This window comes from Maylandia zebra, linkage group LG6 (assembly GCF_041146795.1).
Source record: "Maylandia zebra isolate NMK-2024a linkage group LG6, Mzebra_GT3a, whole genome shotgun sequence".
In the NCBI taxonomy this organism is placed as follows: domain Eukaryota; kingdom Metazoa; phylum Chordata; class Actinopteri; order Cichliformes; family Cichlidae; genus Maylandia; species Maylandia zebra.
In genome coordinates, this window is record NC_135172.1 from 29535717 (window position 1) to 29548577 (window position 12861).

Sequence of the window (12861 nt, forward strand, 5' to 3'; positions counted from 1 at the left end):
GCATCAGGTTCGGTTAACTGGTGATTCTAAAATGACCACAGGTGTGAATGGTTGTTTGTTTCTATGTGCTGGTGCTGTGACAGACAGCAGTGTAGGGAAGAAAGCGGCAGGGAAAAAAAAAATTTTTGTTAATATAATTTTGTTTTGAAATAAATATGATGTCCAAATGAAGTTTGTTGTTTAGAAAAATACCCAACTTGACTTTCATTTCCATCACAGGAAACAGATTTTCAACTTGAAAATTTCAGCTACTGGATACATTTCAGAGTCAAAATTTAAGCTTTTTCTCCCTTCAAAGGGACGGAGATGGTCATTGCTTCTGTTTGTTTCTTTGTCTGTCTGTTTGTTTGCTTGTTAGCAGTCTTATGTCCACAGTTTTCAATATATCGTTTTCACATTTTGTGTGATTATAGATTAAATAGCACCTGATTTAATTGTGATGAAAATCAGGTCAAGGTCACACCAAGATATACAAACTTGTCCTGAATATTTTATTGATAATGCCACCATTATGGACAATATTGCTGATGGACTTTAACAATTATTTTGTATTGATAGGAATCCTAACTCAATGTTTCTAACAGCAGTGGAGGGAAAATAAATAACTGACATCGTAAAAAAGTGTAAATACAAAACATCCGCTGATTGTAATGACATTCATGTGAAAATTGTCAGCAAGGTCAGAAGGGATCTGAGACTGACTAACAAACATCTGCATCTTATCATTTCAGATCAGAAAAGTTCCAAACAAAATGAAACTACCCTGAGGTGTGTACCGTCTCTACACAATGCTCCCCCGGTGCTGGATTGATAGCTGCCCACTGCTTCACTGCTGAGTGAATGGGTTAAATGCAGAGGACTAAGCAATTTCCTACGGGATTAATAAAGTATACATCATCATTATTATTATTATTATTATTATTATAAAAGAATAAACTGAGTACTTCTCGACAACATCCTAAAACTGTTTTCTTAAAGGGATGGAGGATTCAACTTGAGAGGGGAATTAAATTTAAAACATTCCTGTGTTTGTACAACATGAAAACGTTTTTGCGTCTCTGTATGTGGAGTGAAGCTGTGAAACAGACTGAGCGAGGAACTTAAGCAATGTCCCAACATGTCTGTTTAAAAAGCAGGAAAGAAAATGTGTTTTTTGCAAAGTAAAGGTGAGGATGTGGGGCGTTGACCAGGTGATCTCACCCACTATCTACACACCATGTGCATATACATGTATTTGTATTTATGATAAGATGCAGGAAGAAAAAAATGATGATTATTAGTACAAATAGTAGGACGGGGTGGATTAAAGCAAGCTTATGCTTCTATGCTTTTGATTACTCCGTTTTAGAGATGTTATTTATTATGATTTTTCTGCTGTTTACTTTATTTTTTTTAATGATTATGCTTTCTTTCTTTCTTTCTTTCTTTCTTTCTTTCTTTCTTTCTTTCTGTGTTGTTGTATTATTTTAACTTGTCCAAATAAAGCAACAAAATACAAATACAAAGACAAATTTTGATTTTAACGCATAACTCCAGATGAATGCATCTGGAGTTATTTAGGGTCAACATTTGTCCCAAGGACGTGTCAACATGCAGTTGCAGAAGCTGGGGGATTAAATCGACCCACTTTCTGAACAGTAGACGGTGAGTTGTCTGAATGTTCATCCACCATGAGCTGCAAGAAATTGGGGTGCCACAGAATTGAGTAACCAGCGAGGACCAAAAAGTCCATCCAGGACATGTGACTGAAACAAAGCAGTACTGCATTACTTGCAGTGCTACACTCACACACCCAGCATTGTTTAAAAAAATGTATTTAAAGTTAGGTTTTTTGTTTTTGTTGTTGTTGTTGTGTTTTTACATTTTTAAATTAATTTCAGACTTTTAAAGTTGACTTCTACTTGGTCAAACATGTATATTATGATTCTAAGATCATTTAGAAAGGAAAGAGTAGTTTATGTGAAAAGAAACTTTGTCTTTGTCAATGCCACTGCTGAAAATGGCTACCACCTGGAGTTCAGTGCTTTATCAAAACGTGATCAGAAAAGTGTTTGTATACCAATGGTACATCTGTGAGTGATTTCCCTTTTATCTGCAGCTCTTTGTGTTTCCAGTATTTATAAATGCAACATAACACTATAGCAAGGAAGGGAAGTGAAATAAAAACCACCTTGTTTAGTAAGCTGTCAGCTTTTACTTTGCATTGTGGACATTTAACTCTTTTAAGTGCATTTTTTTATTCGTCAGCCAGATGATCATTTAATCAAGCCTCAAGGGTTAAAAAAATTGTAAAAAAAACTAAACAAAACAAAACAAACCCTTTTTGAGTACAAAAACATGAACTTAAGTACATGTCTAAATACCACTGCCTCCTAATCTACACATTATTATTAAGGGAGAGGTGCATGCTCAGTGGGCATTTGCAGGAAAGACAGCATAAACTGTAAAGAGAAAGGCTTGTTCAAAGTACTATGTGCAAAAGTATGTGAGAAGTACAAAAAACATAACCAGCGTGATCTTATCTGAACAGACAGATTGCAAGCAAGATAATTTTGAATGCATCTTTGTAACACCCACACAAATCTGCACAGAATATCACTGGCTTGTGTACGCCTGGTGCTGTTCCCAAGTCCAGATAAATGGAAGGGTTACAGACCAGCATCTGTTAAAAACAGTGCCAAATTAAACATGCAAAGCCACCAACTGTAGTGGTTCAGGGAGCAGCAGGAAGAAGCTTTTATCTTTAAAACAGAGACCAGAGATGTTATTGATAATGGTAATGTTTTTGTTGCTGGGGCAACAATTGACGGTTCATGCTAGATCACGTGTCTATATCTACGTTCTTTTGAAATTTAAGGAATAAACAAGAAAGTGACATTATTTTATCTAGAAATGTGTGCAACATGAACAGGAACTAGTAAATACAGTCTAAGAGTCAGCAAAAAATCATCCCAAATATCCGTCATCACACAGAATCCTTTTAGAACTTTTAATCATGTTACAAAACAATAATGAACAGATGTCGTTCAAATAAAGCGAACTGTAAAGAAACTTAAACTTTCTTTGTACTTAACAGATCAGAGCAAGGTTTATCTACACCTAAACTGGAGTATAAATTCACAGATTTAAAAACACAGTATATACAAAACTTTACAGGTGATTGTTTAACATTTTTGGTAGTAAGTGTTTCTTCTGATTCAAAGTTGAAAGTAGAGCTTAAATTAGGATTGTTTTATTGTTAAGCTCGTGTTTTTTTCATCGTAAAAAATCGATGGCAAATTATTGACTTGTTGGTGAATGATTAATCTTGGTACTGTACCAGAGACTTCCTGATAAGACTTTTTGTGCAAGCTCTTATCTGAAGAATAGAATGAAACCAAACTTTTACCACCAGAGTTTGCATGGATTGATTTCACAGTGAACTTGACAAAAGTTGCATAAACAGAGTCACGGCTCAAACAAAAATAATATAGTGCATTTGGCTTTTAGAGACCACATACCATGTATTTCACAAGTGACAGGTGCTAATCATGTGACATGAAATTACCAGTGGTGAGAAAAAGGATATGAACTTTCCTACATCAAACTGTTCCCAGTGAGTTAAGAGGAGTATGACTTAAACTTAAAGAGATACGACAATTGGAAAAAACACACAAAAAAGCAAACTCCTGAACAAAAACACTTAAAAAATAGCAACAAATCCTAGAGGGAAAAAAACAACTGTTCCTTCTGAAATAATAACAGTTGATAGTTTGTCAGAACAACATTCAAGGCAGTGAAATGTTGCTCTGACAAACATCCAGTGTTTTCAGCAATTCAGTGCCAAGCAGTCCTACATATCTCATCTCATTGTCTATGTGACATTAACATATTTTATAAAACAATATATTTATATAGCTTACACTTGGAAAACTTTGGAACTGTACGAGCAAACTGGTGATTTTTTATTTTTGATGGGATTTGCTAACAGTAAGAGTAATTGTTGCTAACTTTTGGCACATTTACACTTCTCAGACAAATTACTGAGTTACATGGATCATTGGAAAAGATCAGGTCAGCTAACCTCAGTTAGAGCCACTTAACACACACAGACACACACACGTATATATATATATATACTGTTCATACAGGAAGATATAAAAACTTGCCGCTATCCCAAAACATGATTTATTATTCCCCTTACAACCCTGACAGAACATAAGAAGAGGAAGTGAGAAGAAATGCTGCTCCTGATTGGCTGCCAAAGGCTACAGTTTCTACATAGACTTGATAAAGTTGTATTGTTTATGTATAAACATTTCCTCAACCAAACAACTCTTATGAAACATCTTGGTGATGTTCCACTTTGAGCCTTGTTTTAAAGTCCCTTGGCCTGTAACATCCCCCTCTCTTATAGTTGATCTTGGCTTGATTCAGCAAGGATGTTGGTTTAAGCTCAAGACCTGCTTGTTTAAATACAGAGCTTATGTGAATAAAGATCTTACAGCTTGTCTGCTAAATCAGAGGAATATAGGCTATTCCTGGTTACACAAAAGGAAAGTACAGAGACAGACTGCAATTAGCAAACAAGGGAGTCTTGGCAGTAGATTATTACAGTATATTCATCTGGTACAAGGTGCCTCCTGCAGAGAGAGAGAGAGAGAGAGAGTGAGTGTTTAGACTTTTGATACTTTATGTTCTTACCCCTTATCTATAAATTGATATATGCCTGCCTGTAAACACAGAAGCGAAGTCCAAGTAGAGATTTTGAGTTTTTCTTACCTCAGGACTGGGCTTGATTGATTGGTTCATCTTCGTGAGAGTTATAACCTGCCAAAAGATTTAACATTAAAATCTGAATGAAATCTTACGGTTTGATAATTAAAGCTGTAATAACACAAAGTGTTATTAGTTAAACACAGACAGTCAGACTGATGTGATTTACGTACCTTCCTCAACATCTGTAGGAGCCGCATCACGACGATCTAGAAAAAATGATAACACTGTATAAGATTTGACTGTGTTTTACAATGAATGATTTGACAGCTAATGATAGATATAAAACCATAACCATGTTAAACAAGATCATGCCATGCAAGCATAGAGGGAAACCCAGCAGTAACTATCTGACACAGGAGTAATGTGACCAAAGCAAATAAATAAATAATTCTCAAAGGAAGGGAATGGATGCTCAGTGTAATAATGTGGTTGGGACAAGTGAGAGGAAACTGATGGCTATTCAGTCCAGTAACAATATAGATCCTTGTTTAATGACCAGCACATGATTCAAGTGGATTTGTGAACCTTAATCCAAAAGTTTTTGTTAAATGTTTTGTTTGAACCTTCTGTGGAGAATGTAGCCATTTTTATCTCAAAAATATTCCTTCAAATATTTCAAATATTTACAGCTGAAATAACAATGTGCAATAATAATGTCTAATAATAATATCCAAACTATCAAAATGACCAAAAGATTTAGAAAACTTAGTTCTATAGACAAATAAACTTAAAAAAAAAAACCCAGCAAACAGCGCTTTTTAATATTTCAGCAGTTCTCAGATTCAGGTAGATTAAAAAGCCGATAGAAGGATAAATAGAACCTCTCCAAATCTCTACAGACACAGCAAGTGTTCATCCTTTATAGCAAGTTAGAAAGGAGAAACAAAAGAGCAGTAATAATATGTCCAAAAATGGGCGTACCCATAAGGGGTGCTGTAGAGTTCCTCCGAGCCTCTGTCAAAAAAATGTCACAGCAGTGAGTTCTCCCTGCAGATATCTTTCGCTGTATTTCATCATCTATCTGATGTTTAATAATGGAAAGTATTTTAGACTGCTGTTTGAACTTGTTCAGTTTTTAAAAGGCGCATTTAAACCAGCACAACAATGATGGGAGTGTATTTTTCCATCCTGAATTACATGGCCTCGAGCATTACAGGTTTTTCTGCTTCACGTTAGCATCATGCTGCACGTTTTTTCCTTTCAGCTTGTATTGTTTACAGGAAGCAGGTGATGAACTCTCACATGGCATGGAAGAATGCTGGAGCTCCACATGCAGAAATTTGAATAATTATATAGCCTTATTAAAAATATTCAAATATGAACGACTTTAGATATTTAAATATATTTCTCTATGTCTCATTTGTCTTTACTCACAAATATTTTATTATTTAATCACATACAGTTCAACAAGTCATTTTAATAAAAAAAAAAAACAATTACTCACTTTGAGATCGCCTTTTGTACAACAACAGCAACAGCAACCCTATGATCAGCGAGCCGATAACCACCAAAGGAGCAACTACTTTAGAGGTCTCAGGTGACCCGGGGACAAAAAGCCCTGAATAAATGAGAAGTTTGAAAAAAAAAACATGAAGTGAGCTCATCTTTAAAAGTACACAGAGTACACATTACATTCATTCATTCTTAAATTCACTTTCTCATTAACAGACACAGGTGTCAGTACAAATTGCACATCTGCTTCATGTTAAAACACTAAACTTGCAGAAGCAGAGAGTAAACAAGAACAACATAGAGGGTAATATTTGCATTATTGCTACCGTGTGACAGATGACAGAACTACAGATAATGATCTGAGTGGCTGGATAGTTGCCAAGAAAACCTGATAATAAGTTTGCATTTTCAAATTTCATCTTTAAGTTACATTTTCCATGACAAACGAAGGATCACCCAGACTGTTTTAAGTTTAGAATTTTTTGGTAAGGAACATATTGCAAACTGTTTATTACTGAAGAGCGTAAAAAAACTACAGCACAGACAGTCTTTCATTTTTGTTATACATAAAATAAAAAACATAAAATATCTATGAAATCATCTAAATGTGAATCAGAACTCTATTTTTGCTAATTACTCTGTGGAGCTCCTATTTTATTATGGTTTGACATTTACAGGATTTCTTTGTTTTTAAAAATATGTAAATATTACCTACACACTTTAGTGCTTAGAGGTTTCTAATTCAGCCCCCATTAAATCTCCCATACGCACAAACAATAAAGTGTTTAATGGTTACATAAATTGCATATACACTTTTGGGGGTGGAGTGGGGGGGTGAGGGGTCGGGCTGGTTCAGATTTAAATTCTCTCTGATTCCACTTTGGCTGAAATTACTAAACAGTATTGTGAGCAGTAGGATGGTGCCAGCAGGCATAACAACTATCATGTGTGGTGTGTCATAAACTATACCTCCTTGGGATGATGGTGGTGGTGGCATTTCAAATGTTTTCTCATCCTCTTTGCCTCCACTGGCATTGAACACAGCGCAGGTATACTTTGAGAAAGTGGATCCTCCCAACAAAGACAGTCTACTTGTGAGTTGAAACAAACCATCGTCTGACTGTTTTGCGTCCATTTCAGAGCTTTTTGTCCACTCATGTTTCTCTTCATCAAACCAGCGAATTGTTCCCTGTGGGTAGCCTCCATGAGACTCACAGACCAGGGTACTGTCTGTATTTGGGACAATTTTCTCAGGGATGGAGTATACAGTTGGGACACTGTATTTGGCTGCAGAGACGAAATGGAAAGCACAATCACTGAGCTGAACATTGCACCTTGATGCCAAATAAAATTACCTCAATTAAATATCTTAAGATGTGATAATCATAGTATTCACATGCATTAAGAAGTTACAAGTCAAACAGTACAAGCTGCTTAAGTAAATGGCTGCAAGTACTTGTACAACTAGTATTTCTAGATGTCTTTGCTGTCACAATGAAACTGAAAGTAAGCAGACAAGCCTAGAGTTGCTCAAGGGGAATACCAATCTGATTGGCCTGGAAAGTCCCCAAATCTCTAGACAATCTTCATTGCTTACAAGGTGTTTATAAAATGTAAAAACATCCTTGATTTAAAAATATAAAAATGTTTCAGTTTTACCTTGGACTTTAAGCGTAGTGACCATGTTGTCATCACCACTGTCTGTAATCACTATGCACTTGTAATCTCCTTCGTCTGCCACTGCAGTGTTGGTGATGAGCAGAGATACATTCATGTTCTTCCCGTCCCATGATGGTTCAGCAAACCTGTAGCCTCGCTTTGGCTCGTCCAATTTCCCTCTCTTAAAACCCAACACGAGATCACCTTCGTCTTCTGGAGAGGTCAGTTTTTTCCAAGCGACCATACGAATATTTGGATCATTTACATCTGATGATGTTTTGACGACACACTCCAGCAGTGACTGTTGGCCATAGTGTCCCACATTTTCAGCTTTGCATTCCACTTTCACAAATCCTGTAGAAAAGAAAGCAAAATTAGATTTGAGGTCACATGACTACCAAACACCACTCCATGCTTAAAGTTCTCTATGAACAAACTTACCACTCTTAACTGCACAGATGCAGAGGACAGGGAAAATGAACACAAGGATTCCACTGGAGGCCATGTTTCTTTACCTGAAAAGACAGTTAAAATTGACAGTTATTACGTGGCGATCAGTGTATACCTGTTTTATGTCACAGGGATCTGCTTCTATGAATCAAACGGTGAGATGCAAAACACATTTAAGTGTAACAAAGTCCTGAGAAGATGCAGCACATCAGGTTGGGGTGGTGTGTGTGTGTGTTCATTATCCCACTCAGCAAAAGTATTTCTGGGGGAAATTCCTGCACAAAAACAGGAGTATGCAATTTTTACAAGCGAAAAAAAAATTAATGTTAATGTTTCTCTCCTGCCTATGTAATATTATTGTTCATTTAGAGAATGATGACTGAACTTAACGGTAGAGAAATGCATAGCACTGAACAAGGGAAAAGCAGTCTGTAGGGCCCAGAGTCTGCTTGTTTGAAGGCATTCATTTTCACTGGTATGTTACTAAATAAGTTTTGTTAGTGGGCAAAAGACAGAAGGACTGGTCTTTAAAACTATATAAAGTTTTTGTGCCCACTCAGTATGATTGCTCATGCTTGGTTTCTTTCTTTATGCCACATGTATCACATGTGTTTTCACTTTTGTTCAAGGGAGCCACACTCTACGCTGGCTGTGAGAATGAAAAAGAAAAGGTCACCAGAGGTTATGCAAACGCAGCGACAGGAGGTGGACGTGTCCACAGTTTTATCATGACTGGGAAGATGGGCCTAGCTTAGTGTTTACATTGGCGTAATGGAGTTAAATTAATTTTATTACCAAGCTGTTACTCATCAATCCAAAAAATCTGACACTTTGTAAAAAGGAGTTTCTGCAAAATGAGCTCATTTGTCAGGTTTTCTTTTATATTAAACACTCCTAGCTCATTAAAACTTTAAGCTACCCAGATTAAAACAAAAAAAAATTATGTACATGTTACATATACATTTATGTGTTTTTGAAAAGAAAGCTATATTGGTATGTCATCTTAATTTAAAAACAGAAAACTAAACTTTCCTTCCAGCATAGGATATTAGCACACGTTTATTTATTTATTTTTATATATAAATGGCTTCATGGGAACCAGGATTTACTGAAAAATAGGCTCAGTGCTGTAGAATGACCACTCGATAGCTTTCTTGTGATGCTGCTTTATTGAGCGTATATCCAGCATGGGTTATTACAGCACAACAACGGGTGTAGAACTGCCACGGACAGCCCTGCCGCAAAGCCTGTCAGGGTGGCGTAAAGCCGCAATGCCCACCTGCTCAACGCAGGCAACACAGTATATGACAAGTGCCACATGTTTTTGTAACTAAACATTGCAATTTTATAGACAAAAACAACTTGTTGTTTTTCTACAGACTTTCAGTGTTGTGCACCATGCTCCTGATATTTATATTGCATGACTTATACCAGGCAAATTTCTAGTATCAAAAACTTCTCTTATATTGACCCTTTAAAAAAAATTTAAAAAATAGGATACTGATGATCTTAGATTTAACATCCATTTCTGACACTGGATGAGAGCGGGGCAGACCCTGGACAGGTCACCAATCTATTGCAGGGCTAATCAAACATACATGACTTTGGATTGTTGGAGGAAGCTGGAGTACCCGGAGAGAACCGGCACAAGCATAGAAAACATGCAAATCTACAGAGAAAGGATCCAGTCAGCTGATGGATTCAAACTTGTAACCCTTGTGCCAACTATTGTGCCATTTCATCTTCCTCTTTCAAATATGGAATTAAATGGTTTGCAAATTTAATTCTGATATAATGTCCATTCATTTATTTTCTGCGGCCCGTTCGGTGGGTTGCATTTTTTAATGGGTCTATAAATGAGGAGTCATACTGAAAGAGAAAGTGTCCAGTTAGTTTTTCTTTTTATTTCAGCTGAAACTGTGCCACATATTATGACCACTGCAACTAAAAGAGCAAAAGAATATAAATCAATGTGTCATTTTCTGTGGTTTTCTTCCATCCAAAGTGTTAGCGTCATGGATCACAAGTTACAGAGGAGTCAGCTCAGCTGCCGTCTCTGCTCCTTGGTTTGCTTGTCTTTTTGTTTATGTTCTGTTTTTTTCTGTATGCATGATTAATCTACTTCATATACACGTCACAAAATTCAAGTGCAATGCATTACAATTTTGTACAGAAATGCTTTTTTAATTCTGAAAGCAGTTATGGCTGTGCAGCAGAGTAAGAATTTCTTGAGTGCAGCTGGGAGACATCTGCAGGCTCCAGATGAGCATTAATTAACTTCTCCACATCCTGTTCATGCAACTGAGACAACAGGTCAAAATGAAGTTTGCAAAATGTCACGAAGCCCGAGGTCACAGAATGCAGGATACAGAAATATTGATATGATCCTGATATGTGTGCGCTTATTTTCTTTCCCTTCCTTCGGACGATACTGCCCTGAGAGTCTGGCCCGTTTGTACGATATCTGTATTGACACTGCTGTGTCAGTCTATTATTCAGGCCCCTCACGTTGCCAGTTGTTTCTGTTCTTTTTGGCTTGTTTTGCCTCTTGTAGCTAGATAAGTTACAGAACAGACCAAGAGAAATTGTGGGGGGTGAGAGCAGGGAGATGACATGAAGAAAGGCAACAGGCAACAACAAATGATCAAGACAAAGTTTTTGGATTTCATTCAACTATTTTTTCCATGGACCTGTGACCGAGACAACACGTCCACACACTAATGTTAGCCCAATGTTTGTGTCAACTGTCAACCCACAACCTCGTTCTGCAGCTGGCGGGCAGCTTCTCTCTCACAGACATATATGTACTTAGACTTATATTTAGCGCACAGGTATAGTCTAACTCTCACTCCAGGTCAGCACATTATGACTCACTGTGTGTATTTACTGCCGTCACAGTTTCATGATTCATGATCACAGCACAAAAAGAAGCATTTCTCTTACATGAATAATGAGAGGCGCGTTTAGTGGTTTATAGGCGCTGATTAAACGGGACTGCAGCTTCTGGCTCAAAACCGCACTGCAGTTTTTTGAACACACACACACACAGTCAGAAACAGACCACACTGTTCTCTGGCTGTTCACAGGCTGTACACTAACTAAGCTTGATCCACAACAAAAACTCCTAATGCACAGACAGAAGCACTATCGTGGGACAGACGCCAGTTTGTTTGCATAGAGAATTTGAATGTAACCTGAGAACAGCGACAACAAACCAGCGAATAATCCTTCCAAACTGGAACTTTGAACTTGAACTTTGAACACGTTACCTGTACATATTTTCTCTCTCTCTCTCACACACACACACACACACACACACACACACACACACACACATGTATATGTGTCCACATTCACAGGACAGGGTCACGGACATAAGTCACGGTCAACAAACTGTTGCTGGTATCGCTGTTCTCAGAAAGAACAGGTCACGCGCACACACCGCACACCATATACGAAACCAACAAAACAGCTTTATAATTTATATGTATATTATATTACAATTATAAGGAGATTTTCAAGCAAGAGTTTATCACAAGACCTCCGAGTCAGCGTCAGAGACAAGCAGCCTACAGTCCTCAGCTCTTGAATGGCTTTTGAACGCGGATAACTCGGTCGGCCACGTTTCTCCACGTCGACTGAGCGTAATACACAAACCCGTAGGTTTCGGTTGCCTGCATCTGTTATACACCGAGGAGACATATAAGTCGTAAAGGCCGTACTAATATAAATGACCGCAAATGGTCGATCAAGTTCAACTTACATTACACGCTCCTCTTCACCGGAGATGTGATGCCTGGACTGGGTTGTACAGTCTTAACTGGCTTTTTAACTTTCACTTTCATTCTGAGTCAGAAAAAAAGGACAACCCACTGGCTTTCCGTCGCCTCTTGTTTTACAAGGAGCAGACATTTATTTTGTTAAATAAAGAATTCTAATGTATTGTCAGCAACGTTAACAGGAGGCATTAGCACTGGATGAGCTTCAATCCACAGAAAAATGTTCGAATTTGGGCATTTTAGCAAAATGAAAGCTTTTTCATTCATCTTTTTTGTACAGGCCTAGATGAAAAGGATAATTACAGAACACTTTTTATTTAGAGTATAGCATCAAGTTAGTTAAATATCTGAGATATTGTTCTGGTCAGTTAATGAAATTACATTATCTTACAGAAGTGAGTACAGCCTTTACATTTTTTGAGTAACTTTGAGGTCACCTTAAAATACCTCAACATACAGCCATTAATGTCTAAACTGCTGGCAACAAAAGTGAATACACCCTTAAGTTAAAATGTCCAAACTGTGCCCAAAGTGTCAATATTTTGTGTGGCCACCATTATTTTCCAACACTGCCTTAACTTTGTTGGGCATGGAGTTCACTAGAGCGTCACAAGGTGCCACTGGAATCCTCTTCCACTCCTTCATGATGGCATCATTGTGCAGGTGGATGTTAGAGACCTTGTGCTCCTCCATCTTCCATTTGAGGACGCCCCATAGATGCTCAATAGGCTTTAAGTGTGGAGACACACCCCTGATACCATCT

The 12861-nt window shown here is 37.4% G+C and overlaps 1 protein-coding gene across 2 annotated transcripts; it reads right to left on the reverse strand.

The window, feature by feature from the left end:
- Positions 1-2975: 2975 nt before the first annotated feature.
- zgc:174863 (CD276 antigen homolog) lies at positions 2976-12202 on the reverse strand. 2 transcript variants are annotated; one of them, XM_076885055.1, is made up of 9 exons: positions 12083-12202; positions 8311-8384; positions 7870-8223; positions 7180-7497; positions 6203-6316; positions 5680-5712; positions 4929-4964; positions 4762-4809; positions 2976-4622 (listed from the first exon to the last, which is right to left on the reverse strand). In XM_076885055.1, exons 2-8 carry the CDS (start codon positions 8372-8374, stop codon positions 4763-4765), a joined length of 966 nt encoding a protein of 321 aa, XP_076741170.1. In that variant the 5' UTR covers positions 8375-8384; positions 12083-12202; the 3' UTR covers positions 2976-4622; position 4762. The 2 variants fall into 2 exon arrangements, with proteins under 2 accessions (XP_076741170.1, XP_076741171.1); XM_076885056.1 differs by lacking the exon at positions 5680-5712.
- Positions 12203-12861: the final 659 nt, after the last annotated feature.